The sequence below is a fragment of the Molossus molossus genome, unplaced genomic scaffold (assembly GCF_014108415.1).
Source record: "Molossus molossus isolate mMolMol1 unplaced genomic scaffold, mMolMol1.p scaffold_m16_p_2, whole genome shotgun sequence".
Classification (NCBI taxonomy): Eukaryota; Metazoa; Chordata; class Mammalia; order Chiroptera; family Molossidae; genus Molossus; species Molossus molossus.
Window position 1 is genome coordinate 49,970,592 of NW_023425355.1, and position 12,666 is coordinate 49,983,257.

At 39.8% G+C, this 12,666-nt stretch overlaps 1 protein-coding gene across 1 annotated transcript; it reads left to right on the forward strand.

The window, feature by feature from the left end:
* Positions 1-1,081: 1,081 nt before the first annotated feature.
* AKAP14 (A-kinase anchoring protein 14) lies at positions 1,082-9,122 on the forward strand. Its single transcript, XM_036271735.1, has 6 exons — positions 1,082-1,337; positions 1,434-1,841; positions 1,931-2,025; positions 5,835-6,014; positions 8,447-8,499; positions 9,038-9,122. Exons 1-6 carry the CDS (start codon positions 1,082-1,084, stop codon positions 9,120-9,122), a joined length of 1,077 nt encoding a protein of 358 aa, XP_036127628.1.
* Positions 9,123-12,666: the final 3,544 nt, after the last annotated feature.

Sequence of the window (12,666 nt, forward strand, 5' to 3'; positions counted from 1 at the left end):
TGTGAAAGGGACACACTGAGTGGCCGCCACCCGCGCGACCAACCAGGGCCGGAGACAAACTGCAACCGAGGTACGTGCCCCTAGCGGGAACCGAACCCGGGTCTCTCAGGACCACAGGCCGACGCTCCAACCGCTGAGCCAAACCGGCCAGGGCAGACATATATTTTCTTGATGTGATAAATCTCAAGCCATAAACCAGCATCATACTTAATGATGTAATGCCAGAAAGCATGCCAATTAAAGTCAGACACAAAGGAAGGATGCTTTTTATCTCCACTTTCACTTAACATTTTCCCAGAAGTATTAATCAAAGCTAATATTTATATATTTCAGGAAAAAAGATGGTAAAATATCATAGTTTCTGGCAGATGATATAATTGTATACCTGGAAAATCCAAGAGAAAACCCTGAAAAACCAACACCTCCTATACTGTTTTTCTTCTAATCATTTAATTCACTTTATCTTTAAAGAGTCATGGGCTCTCCATAGCCTAAAGCAGGATTTGAGGTTCTATTAAAGACTCAACTAGAAATCAATATTGTTAGAACTCCAAAGAAGTTAGGAATAATTCTACTACGTCTTAAGTCTTCATGGTTATGTGAATCTGAAAAATCCTTGGTTTTCAGGAAAAGTATATCTCAGTGGCCAGGCACAAAGGATAAACAGTGAGGCCTCACTCCTACCCCAACCCCTAATCCCCTCTGGAGAGGAAACAACCATTTCCTGTCTCTTGTGATTCTTCAAGAGATAGTCTGGCCTGGCCAGTGTGGCTCAGTGGCTGAGCATTGACCCATGCACCAAGAGATTGCTGGTTTGATCCCCCGTCCCAGGTTGTGAGCCAAATCCCCAGTGAGGGGAGGGGCATGTGGGAGGTGGCCAGTCGATGTTCTCTCTCATCGATGTTTCTTTCTCTCTCCTTCTCCTTTCTTCTCTCTTTAAAATCAATAAAGAAAAAAAAATCTTAAAAAGAAGAGTCTGTACTCATACAAGTGTGTATGCACATGTGCATGCACCCATGGACAAACACACACGTACACACACAAGGTAACTTCTTGAGTTTCTTTTTCTAGCCAAAAGAAAATGAAGAAGGGTAAAGCTGTCAGATTTAAGAATATAGTAGATGTGTATAAACATCCTTCAATCCGGTTGATTGATAAAGAAAAGAGCAATGTGACTAAACCAGCAATGGATAAGGAAGACAGCAAAGTAACTGAACCAGCAGTATATAAAGAAGACAGCATTGTGACTGAACCAACAATGGATACAGACAGCAATGTGACTGAACCAGCAGTGGATACAGACAGCAATGTGACTGAACCAGCAGTGGATACAGACAGCAATGTGACTGAACCAGCAATGGATACAAACAGCAATGTGACTGAACCAGCAATGGATACAGACAGCAATGTGACTGAACTAGCAGTGGATACAGACAGCAATGTGACTGAACCAGCAGTGGATACAGACAGCAATGTGACTGAACTAGCAGTGGATACAGACAGCAATGTGACTGAACCAGCAGTGGATACAGACAGCAATGTGACTGAACCAGCAGTGGATACAGAGAGCAATGTGACTGAACCAGCAGTGGATACAGACAGCAATGTGACTGAACCAGCAGTGGATACAGAGAGCAATGTGACTGAACCAGCAGTGGATACACACAGTAATGTGACTGAACCAGCAGTGGATACACACAGTAATGTGACTGAACCAGCAATGGATGCAGAAGACAACAAAGTGACTGAACCAGCAATGGATACAGAAGACAGCAATGTGATTGAACTAGCACTACATTTAGCTAAGAGGGCCATCGCCGCTGCTGTTAAAATTGTGGAAGGTATTAATCCTGTCTGGGTGCTTAAAGGACTGTCTTGTTATATAATGTCACACTACCAGGCAATTAACAAATTCACATCTTTTTTGCAGAAGATGATGAATACATCATCAAAAACGTCGACTGGCTCACACACGGTGAATTCACACCAGAAAAGGGCCGTAGGCAAATTGAGGAGTTCGTTTTGGTAAGTTAGTTGACCACTCCAACTTGGTGTACAGAGGCAAAGAACAATAAAAAGGCTCTTTTTTGATGAAAAGTTTAAAGTCCAGAATCCCTAGGAGATGATATTAAAGGTGACTAGATGTCCTCATCTGGATTCTAAAATTAAAGATGTGATAGTCTTTGAAGGTGAAAAGCACAACTGTATTTCCCTGTGCTTGTATCATCCTAATCTTACATTTTCCTAGGAAAATATCTTTCCCAGTTAAGCAATTTTCCCATCTTGTGCTCTAAATGGGTGCCCACTGGCCTAAGGCTGCACCCAAGTTTTGTGAATCAGACTGGAATGGGACACAAAATAAGCAAGAAAAATGTCCCCTGCAAATCTAACTGGTTATTCTGCATAAAAGGCAAAAGTAAGTCCTGACAATGGCCTATATGGCCCAATGTGATCTGAGTCTCCTCCTCCCTCCCAGCTTACTGCTCAGACTCCATCACTTACTACCTCCTCCCTTTTCACCTTCCTTACTCCAGACACACTTGCTTCCTTGCCAGGCATGTCCTCACCTCAGGGCCGTTGCACTTGCTGTTCCCTCTGCTTGGAACACTCTCCCCTGAGATCTATTCTCATGGTTCATGCCTTACCTCTCTTCAGGTCTTTGTTAAAATGCCACTTGCTCACTGAGGCCTTTCCTAGCCACCTCATCTATAATTACAACCCTCTCTCTTCTGATTTATTTTTTTCTTTAGTACTTAGCCCTACTTAATATATTAGATTTTACTTATCAATCCTATTACTTTTATTCCACCACCAGATCATATGGTCCACAAGGACAAAGACTTGTTCATTTCTCTGTTCCCAGCCCCTAGAAATGTTAGCTACACATAGGTGCTCTATACATATGTGGTAAATACATGAACAGGTTTATTCTCTCTATATTTTTTCTTCACAGATGAAGAGCTTACCTACTTTGTAGGACTATTGTATACAGAGAGACAATTAAAAAGTAGGTGACTGAAAAATCTAAAAGCTCTATATAACTCATGACATTAAATCACCCTGTTCCCAGCCCCACTAATGCAGTGAGCCCTAGAAGTGAAGTCTACCATCTAAGTGCCAGGAGTTTCTGATGGAGAGCTTTCTCAAGCTTAGTACAGATTTCCCAAAGTCCACCATACACCAAGCAATGGCAAATAAGGAGTGACCACTTACTGAGCATTGCTATGTGCTAAGCACTGTTAAGGACTTTATGTGCATTATCTCATCTAATCCTCACAAAAAAACCTGAATGCAAGTACATCAGAGTACCCATTTTACAGATGAAGAATTGAGGCTCAGAGAAGTTGGGCAATATGTCCAAAGTCTTTGTTTAAGCAGCAAAATGAAGTTTTGATTATAGGTCTGTCTGATATACTTTTTTCGCCATAGTAGAAAAAGGACTTTAAAAATTTTTTTAAAAAATCCCTGACTGCAGATTGAACCCACAACTTGGGTATGTGCCCTGACTAGGAATTGAACCGGTGACCTTTCAGTGCATAGGACGATGCTCCAACCGAGCCATACCAGCCAGGGCAGGAAAAAGACTTTTTGATGACAAAAAAACATGCAGAGTTTTACTATTAATGAAAAATGTAAATTCAAAAGATTTTAAGGTATTGCAATGTGAGTAAGTATGATTAAACCTGGTGTCAGAAAGCTTGCGTATTAGTAGGGAGGAAATACATACACTTATACATTGACAATGGCCACAATACTTGGTTTATTCTCTTCAGGAATGTAACCTGACAACAAGAACAGACACATAAGTTCTTTATAAGGGAAAAAGTGAAAAATCTCCAAAGCCTAACACACAGTTAAAATTTTTATAATATAAATAAAGCATTGTTATAAAAATCCCCAGTGAGCAAAAAAGCAAAAAGTAGAAAATGAAAGTTACTCTTTTACCCACACAATACCCAGTTCTACTCGCTCAAAGGTCATTTACCATTGATAACAGTTTTGTGCATATACTTCCAGTGCTTGTTGGTTTTGAGTGTCCAATGATATATTATGGGTTAAACTATCCATGTTAAAGTAGCACAATGAGATACTGTTTCCAGGAAGTGAGTATATGAATCAAGGTTATGCAAAAATTACAAAACACAAGGATAACATACATTCATTGGAACTACATAAAAATCAGCTGACTGCACAGTGATAAAAATGGGAAGACATTGGCTTGATGAAAATAGTTGTATTTAATGTGCCCAAGGCTGCCCTTGTTCACAAAGGGATAAAAACCCCCACTAACACAGCAAGTTGACAGGAAGAAAATCCTAGAACTGAGGCATCTGGTGGTGTAGACAGAGAACTGAGCTGGCTGCTAGGGAGTCCTAGGTCCCCACCCCAGCTGTTGTTTTGGACCGTCCTTCCCTATTTCTAGGCCCCAGTATCCTCATCTACAAAGTAAGGGTCTTCACTAGATGATCTCTAGGGATCATTCCAATGCTACAAAGTCCATGATTATATGACAGATTAAACATTAGGGCTCAACAAAATATATCAAATACTATAGAACGGTTGAAAAAAAAAGGGTATTCTTCTATGAGCTTCAAGGGGTTGACTCTCAAACTTCATTAAAAGGAATGATCTCTGTAGGAAGACACAGTCCCTAATCTCAAGGAATCTGGAGTCTTTGTGCTCCTCTCTGGCTGACTGAAACAGCCAATTGGGTAGAAGCTTAAAATAAAGTAAGCTGAGACAAAAGGCTAGCCTACTGCTTTAAAAAAAAATAGGAGAGCCTGAAATTATTTTACTACTTCCTCCCACATTCCCTCCGCACATCACTGGGATTTAGACAATCCCACTTTCTTCCTTTTGTGACCTTCATCTTAATTTAGGATCTTTTTGATTTGGAAGCTTCCTATGCCCCGATAGCCAGCTCAAGGGGGTTTGGTTGACTTGAACTTGTTAAATGCCTATAGCATTCAAGGCCCTGTGCTAAGAAATCAGGGCTGCATTATGATTTCTGTGAACCCAAGGTGCTGGTAAGATTTGTACTTTGGCCTGGGCTGGTGTGGCTCAGAGGTTGGAGCGTCGACCTGTGGTTCAGAGAGACATGGGTTCAGTTCCCGCTAAGGGCATGTGACTCGGTTGCAGTTTGTCCCCGGCCCTGGTTGGGTCGTGCGGGTGGCAGCCACTCGATGTGTCCCTTTCACGTTGATGTTTCTCTCCCCCCCCCCTTTCCCACTCTATCTGAACAAAAAATGAAAAAATGTCCTCGGGTGAGGATAAAAAAAAAAAGAAAAAGATTTGTACTTTGGAGGGGAAGCTTCTCCAAGGGTGTAGACAGGGATCTGAGGGATCTGAAAGATCCTATTGCCTGACTCATTCCTTTTCTGACCTTATTTTACATACTACCTATGGCTGCAATGAAGTGAATCTGATTTTCAAAAACAGTTTGAGAAAGCCTCGTTACTTTCTAGTCACACCTTCGCATCTCCCTGAGTAAAGTGAGCAGACCACATGTTCTAGTCACGTCCTAATTATTTTCCAATTAACCAAATTTGCCTCCCAAGTAAGGGTCTGGAAGGAAGTGAGTGTGTACATGTGTGTAATGAGTATGTACACACCCACATCTGAGCGTGTGAATCTACAGTCCAAAGCCCAATCTCAAGTGATCTTTGAAGATTATGGGGAGTTGACTCTAGTTTGAATCCCAATAAAAAGTGTTAGAAATGGATTCCAGAAGCAGGGCTGTAACCCCTACTGTTGTGCACTGTCTTTATCTAGAAGCCTCAAACAGAAGTCTACTTGTCTTTCTTTGCGTGCTCTTTCTTTTTTCTATGAAACAGACTTGGGAGTATCAAGACCGCTGGGTGCACTACACAAAGTTGATAGAGACGAGAGACCTGGTTCACAGCTTCCACTACATCTACTCTGTACGCTGGAGTGTCCCAACTTCTCAGACACCCACAGCATTCAGCTCTGCCTTTGCCTTCTTCACCATCAAGTTCAACAAAAACAAACCTCCGGTAAGCTCTTCCTTTTATGCTGTTCTCTTTGATGAGAATTAAATGAAAATGGAGACTTCTCTTGTCAAGGTCATTGATGACCCCTTCTTTGTAAAACATAATAGTCATATTTCTGTCTTCATCCTGCTTGGCCCATCTGCAGTACTTGCCATAGCTGATCACTCCCTCCTTCATGAAACATTCCATTTGGCTTCTAGACTAACACACTCTCCTGGTTTTCCTCCTGCCTCACTGACCATTCCTTCTCACTCTCTACCAGTTTCTCCTCCCACCAACCTCCTCATATTGGAATGTTCTAAAACCTAGGCCTTGGACTTCTTCTCTGTATGCACTGCCTTGATGATCATATGCAGTCTCCTGGTTTAAAATTTTTTTCTTTATTGATTTTAGAAAAAGAGAGAAGGGAGAGGGAGAGAGAGAGAGAAACATCGATGAGAGAGAACATTGAATGGCCGCCTTCTGCATGCCCACACTGGGGTCAGGCCCACAACCTGGGATGTGCCCTGACTGGAAATTGAACTTGTGACCTCTTGGTGCATGGGTTGACGCTCACCCAGTAAGCCACACCGGCCGGGCCAGTCTCCTGGTTTTAAATGGGCCACCTCTAGTGATTCCCAAATTTATATCTCCAGCTGACTTCTGCCACTTGGATGTTTGAGAAACATCTCACATATTGTAACCAGAATGGAACTTCCAATTTTCCCTTCCAAACCTTATCTGCAGTTTTCCTCATCTGTTGATGGCCAAATTCCTTGGCATCATCCTTGACTATCTCACATCCCTCATCCAATCCATTAGGAAATTCTGTTGGCCCTACTTTTAAAAATAGGTCCTGAATCCAACAATTTCTTACCACCCTTCTATCACCCTGATCCAAGACATCATCATCTCTCATCAAGATGATTTCAGTAGCCTTCTAACTGGTCCCTCTGCTTCCACCTTTGCCCTCATCACGTCTCTTTTCAATATAGCAGCCAGCCAGAGTGGCCCTTATACAATGAATTTATGTCACCCTTTTAAAACACATTGCAACGTGTTTCTCAAACTTCAAAGTGCATGCAAATTATTTGGGAATCTTGTTAAAAGGAAAATTCTGATTCCGCAGGTCTGAGGTGGGGCTTGAGATTCTGCCTTCCTAAGAAGCTCTCAGGCAAGGCTGATGCTGCAGGCCCTTACTATACTTTGAGTAGTAAGGGCCTACAAAGCCTTGAGTGATCTGGTCCCTGTTATTTCTGCTTTCTCACTATTCCTTCTCCCTCACTTTTTTTCTCCAGCGACTTGGATCTTGCTACTCTTACATAGTTCTGCCTCAGGGCCTTTGCACTTGCTGTTCCCTCTGGAACACTCTCCCCTACGTATGTGCATGGTTTGCTCTCTCACCTCCTACACTGCACTTTCTACCCCACTCCCCACCTGCCAATGCTTTTGCTTTTTCTACACAACACTTTACCTTATGATATTCTATATAATTTATCTTGCTATTATCTGCTTCCCCTAGCAGAACTTAAGTTCCATGAAGGCAGAGATTTTTATCTTGCTGTAAAACAAGGCCTAGCAAATAGTAGGCACTCGATAAATACTTGAAAGAATGACTGCTTTTAGCCATTAGGTAGACCATGAATATCAAATATGTAGAATCCAGGCATAGGGTTCTCAGAGCAGGGTTGATACCAAGGATAATGCCTGGAACACAGGAGACATAAAATTGTTATATTCTTTGCTTTTCATCCTTTCACAAAGGTTATTTGAAGTTTTGTCTGACTCTAAGGCTTTATATGTGACTACACAGTGAGCTAATTATGTCCTATATCCATCCTATCCTAGTACAAACTTATCTATTTAGAGCTCCTGGTCATATATCCTACCATTAGCTGTCTTGATAAATGGCAAGTTTAGAGATCAGAAAGCAAGGCTGGTGGATGGAGGTAAGCAAGACCGCAAACCAGTGACCACAGAGAGAGGGCTTGGGAGAAGGGCCCTTGCTCAGAATTCTGAGTATAATTTTGTAGCAGAGAATGGGTGGGGACCACTGAGGCAATTTACAACCTATGTTTTTATGCTGCTTTAAAAATGTTTTCAAACTTTGTTCATCTATATTGTTTTCTTATGCCATTCCTAAGAGGTAAAGTAGGTACTGTCAGCTGAGTAAACTGGAACATGTAAAGAAGGTCAATGATTTACTCAAGCTCTTATTGAGCATAAGCCTCTCCTGACTTGTTTCCAATGTTGTGGCCATGCTTAAGGTATTTGTTGCCAAAAAATATCTTTTGGAGAACAGAGGTTTGACATGACAGAGAACTATCACCTACTTCCAATTGAAAAGGAAGATGAATTCTATAAATTTAACAGTATATATGGACAAGTATAGAGATGGAAGAAATCATGAGTCTGTATGACTGGTCTAAGCTGACAACTGTCCTTTTCTCTCTTAGGATGCACCCGTTGAAGTCTCTTATTTCTTTGAGGGCCAGTCACTACTTCACAGGTAATGAACATTTGGAGACTTATTTTAAATGGGTGGTAGATAAAGGTCATCTCTAGCAGGCCCATAGACACAGATAATTCACATAATAGTCACCTTTCTCGTTTGGACCACCTACCCCATTACAATGGACTGAAAATAGGATACTGCCATTGTTCTAGAATTTTTTTTCTTTTTGGTTTGCTTTTTAGTGTCTTTTTTTTTCAGTGATTAGATACTTGAGGATTAACTGCTAGAGTAGCGTGGTGGCAAAATGGGTCATGTTTATTGTTTCTATGGGAAAATTCACAATTACATGGAATAAACTCATGTATAACCCCTTTTATTTGTATAGCAGCTCTCTTAAAGAATCTTTACATATAAGCTCATTAATTCTTTTATTGATTGGGCCTAAGGAATAGATAGAGACAGTCTTTGCAGCCCTCCCCCACAAAAGGCTTTTTGCTCACCAGAGATGAAACAGAGTAAACAGGAAATCAATCTTAAGCTGAATGTTTTATTTTAAAAGGCTTTTGGTGTATTTGTTTTTCTTCCTCTGCAGACCAGGAATGACTCGCTTTCGAGAAAAATGGGTGAGGGACATGGTTGAGGCCAAACATATTATAATGAAGTCATTTCCCTTCTAATCCAATTGTGTCTGTTTCTTACAAAATGTTTTATGATTGGATTTCTAATGAGAATGTATTAAAATACCATACTGCACATCAAACCATATAATATTTATTGAATAATAAACTTGTGGCACACAATCCAGCTGAATTTTTTTTTTTTTGCATTCAGTCATTTTCCATTTGGCAACTTTCCATTATGCTAACAGAGTAACTAGTTTTCTATTTTCTAAAAGGTTTTTCCCATCACTGTCTGCATCAGTCTTACAGGTATAGAAGCTGAGTTCAGAGAGTTGCTAAAATTCACCTGTCAGACCAACTGAGATTGGTACTTGACTGCCTAGTCCTCTATTTGAGCTAAGTGTCTGGCCCAGACACACCTTTTTATGGGCACAACTCGGGAACAGAAAAATGGCAACTGTTCTACAGTTCATACCATAAACAGTCTGAAGGGTTTCTCTACTCACAGACCCCTTGATTTACTGTGAGTTAAGCCTCATTGTTAAACACATTCTGAAACTCTGAAACCAGGCATGCTGCCTGCCACAACAGAGCATCCCAATCTTAATGGCAGCAGGGTGGCTTCAGGACTGGGGGCAATGAAACATGGAAGGCTCAGTTTCTACCCTTACTTATTTCTTGTATTCTTCCCATCCTCACACTGGCTGCAAAATTTTAAAACACCAAAGACAAATTATGTTAGGAGTGATTACTTGTATGTACATCTGAATACATATTTACATAGACAAGCACTGGAAGTGAACACAGAACCCTAAAGACAATTGATGTGGTAAGACTGGGTAATTTTTCTTTCTTTTTTTAAAAAAAAAAATTGTTACATTTGTGAAATAAATAAAAAAAGAGGGAAAATCTTAGAGCAACAGGAGAGGATGTGAGAAACTAGGTAAGTCTCCTTTGAGAACAAAAAATATAGTATTTCAAATACAACAGCCCTCTTATTAGACTTATGGCTCAGGTGACTACATATAGTTTGAAGTAGTAACTCTCATGAGCTAAAAATAAAATGTGTTTGGTCCTTTTATTCTTCCCTCTCCTTTCCCAAAAAATATGCCGCTGAAGCTGTTCTTGGCACATCTTTTCTGAACAAACTCTGATGAAAGAAATGTTAAAGTTCTGAAAAAAATTAATATATTTTCTTCCATTTACTCAACAAGCCTTTGTTGAGTATCTACTCTGTGGAGGAAACTGGAGAATACAATGAAAATCTACAGTATTCATATATCACAAAATTGTTGCATTTGAATTATCTTGCCTACTGAAAATAAGAGAACATCCCTCTTGAAAGTCAGACCCGAGGAGATTGTTGTCAAATCCCATGGGCCTGGTGCTTACAACAGGGGCACAGAAAGAGGGCCTGGAAGGCTTGGTCTCAGTGCTGGCCTTGCCTCTTACAACCGTGTAAAGATGGGAAAGCCACAAAAAGTTGCTGAATATTAGGTTTCCTTGTCTGTAAAAGGCAACTAATGTGGTACCCGGATTCCCATCCTGCAAGGAGGCTGTGGCCCAGTTCAATCAACACAACTAAGGAACTGCCCTTGGTAATAATGGGGGTAACTCGGGTGCTTCTTTCACCTGCACTTACCTAATTATGAGTAATCAAAAAGGGATGTGCAGGGAGGGAGACAAGGAAAGAATACTATTCCAGGGTACTTGAAATAGTTTCAGCTACTATTAAAAAAAAACCAACAAAAAAAATGCTATACAATTTCCACTACCCTAAAAATGACATGTAAGATGACAAGAAGAAATGTAAGATATTAGGCAGTAAAGGTTATTCCTAAGTGAGAAAATACTTTTTACTTTCTGTTTTTCTAATAAAAAACACATTCTAATGAGGAAAAAAAGAAAATAAGAGAATAAACTCATCCAGTCTCCAGGAGCCAGAGAACAAAAATTTTAAATGCGGATTATAAATTTAGGTTTTATTACATAGGGAAGTAGATGGATTAGAGCTCACAAATTTGGGACCTAGTTTGTTTCAACTTTTGGAAAAAAATAGATTTCTTAGGCTAGGCAGCAATGATGATAAATAGAAATAACATCAAATTCAGGAGTCATAAATGTTGCTACATGCCAAGTGGCTGTTCAGTTCATTAGTTGTGGGTTAAAGGTAGACATTTTCCTAGAACATTTGCTAACTAGTAAAACTTTGGATTTATGCTTTGAAATCTGACTGCCTCATTTGAAAACTCTGAAAAAGATACTTTAAACTATTCTAAGGGGAGAGGAGAGGACATTTTATAACAGCAGAGTCAGAATTTCCTTATGACCCAGGTAATCTAAATTTATCCTAGGCACATAATAATAACGAAGCTCAAAACAACCTTAACAAAAACAACCTGAATTTCTACTGTCCCCTCCCCCTTCACTCTTCTGACATAACAACAAAAATTGAACAAATAGGGAAGGAAAAAGATTGTAATCTCATAGTACCAGAATTTTCCATTTCTCCCAAACTTAAAAATAATAGCCATAAAAAAGGGATGAATTAAGGGGATTCTATACAAAGTTAAAGAATAAACTGCATGATAGATGTAAAAAATAAACTGAAAAGTTTACATTTAAAATGAAATCTGTCTATTACATAAAGGACATACAAAAATGTTTAATATAATTTTATATTCATCCTTATAAAACAACTAAGTTAAAATAACTATTCATTATATTTTTCCCTATTACACTCCTGACCACTGTTGACTCCCATTCATTTCTAGTATTCAAATTATGATCCACATACAGCTTAGACAGAAATAATGTACTTACATTGGCACAACAGTAGACTTCCAAATATTTTATATTTGAAAAAAACATTTTTAAGTAACCTGTTAAGAATTTTTAAAACTAATGTTCACATATTCAATTCAACAAGTCCATGGGTTAGTTTGCGTTTTGGTTTATTTTTGGGTTTGGGCTGAGGGTAGGGATTAAAACCAAAATACATGATTTCCAAGGCAGACTATATATCATATAATAAAAGTCAATCTTCAAATTCCAGATTTGCCTTTTTCAGCAATGCCTTCATTTTAACAAAACTGGCCTCCTGTATGTTTCTATCAAGTCCATTTATAACACATTCAACATAGAGGAATGATAATTTCCCACAAGTTCAGTTGGGTTGGGGGCAAGCATCATGAAGAGCTAAGAGTAACACTGTCCCATGGTATGAGAGTTAAGTTTCTCATCTCACTGCCATTTTCTCTCAATGTCATCTCCCCCAATATAGTACGATTTCATTCATAATATGAATTTTTCTTTTTTTTTTTATCCTCACCTGAGGACATTTTTGTTCACATAGAGTGGAAGGGAGAGAGAGAGAAACATCGACATGAAAGGGACACATCGAGTGGTTGCCACCCACACGACCCAACCAGGGCCGGGGACAATCTGCAACTGAGGTACACGCCCTTAGCGGGAACCGAACCCGGGTCTCTCTGGACCGCAGGCCGACGCTCTAACCACTGAGCCAAACCAGCCAGGGCATGATATCGATTTTTCAACTAGAAAGTTTTATGGTCAATCCAAAATAACCCAAAGAACTTGC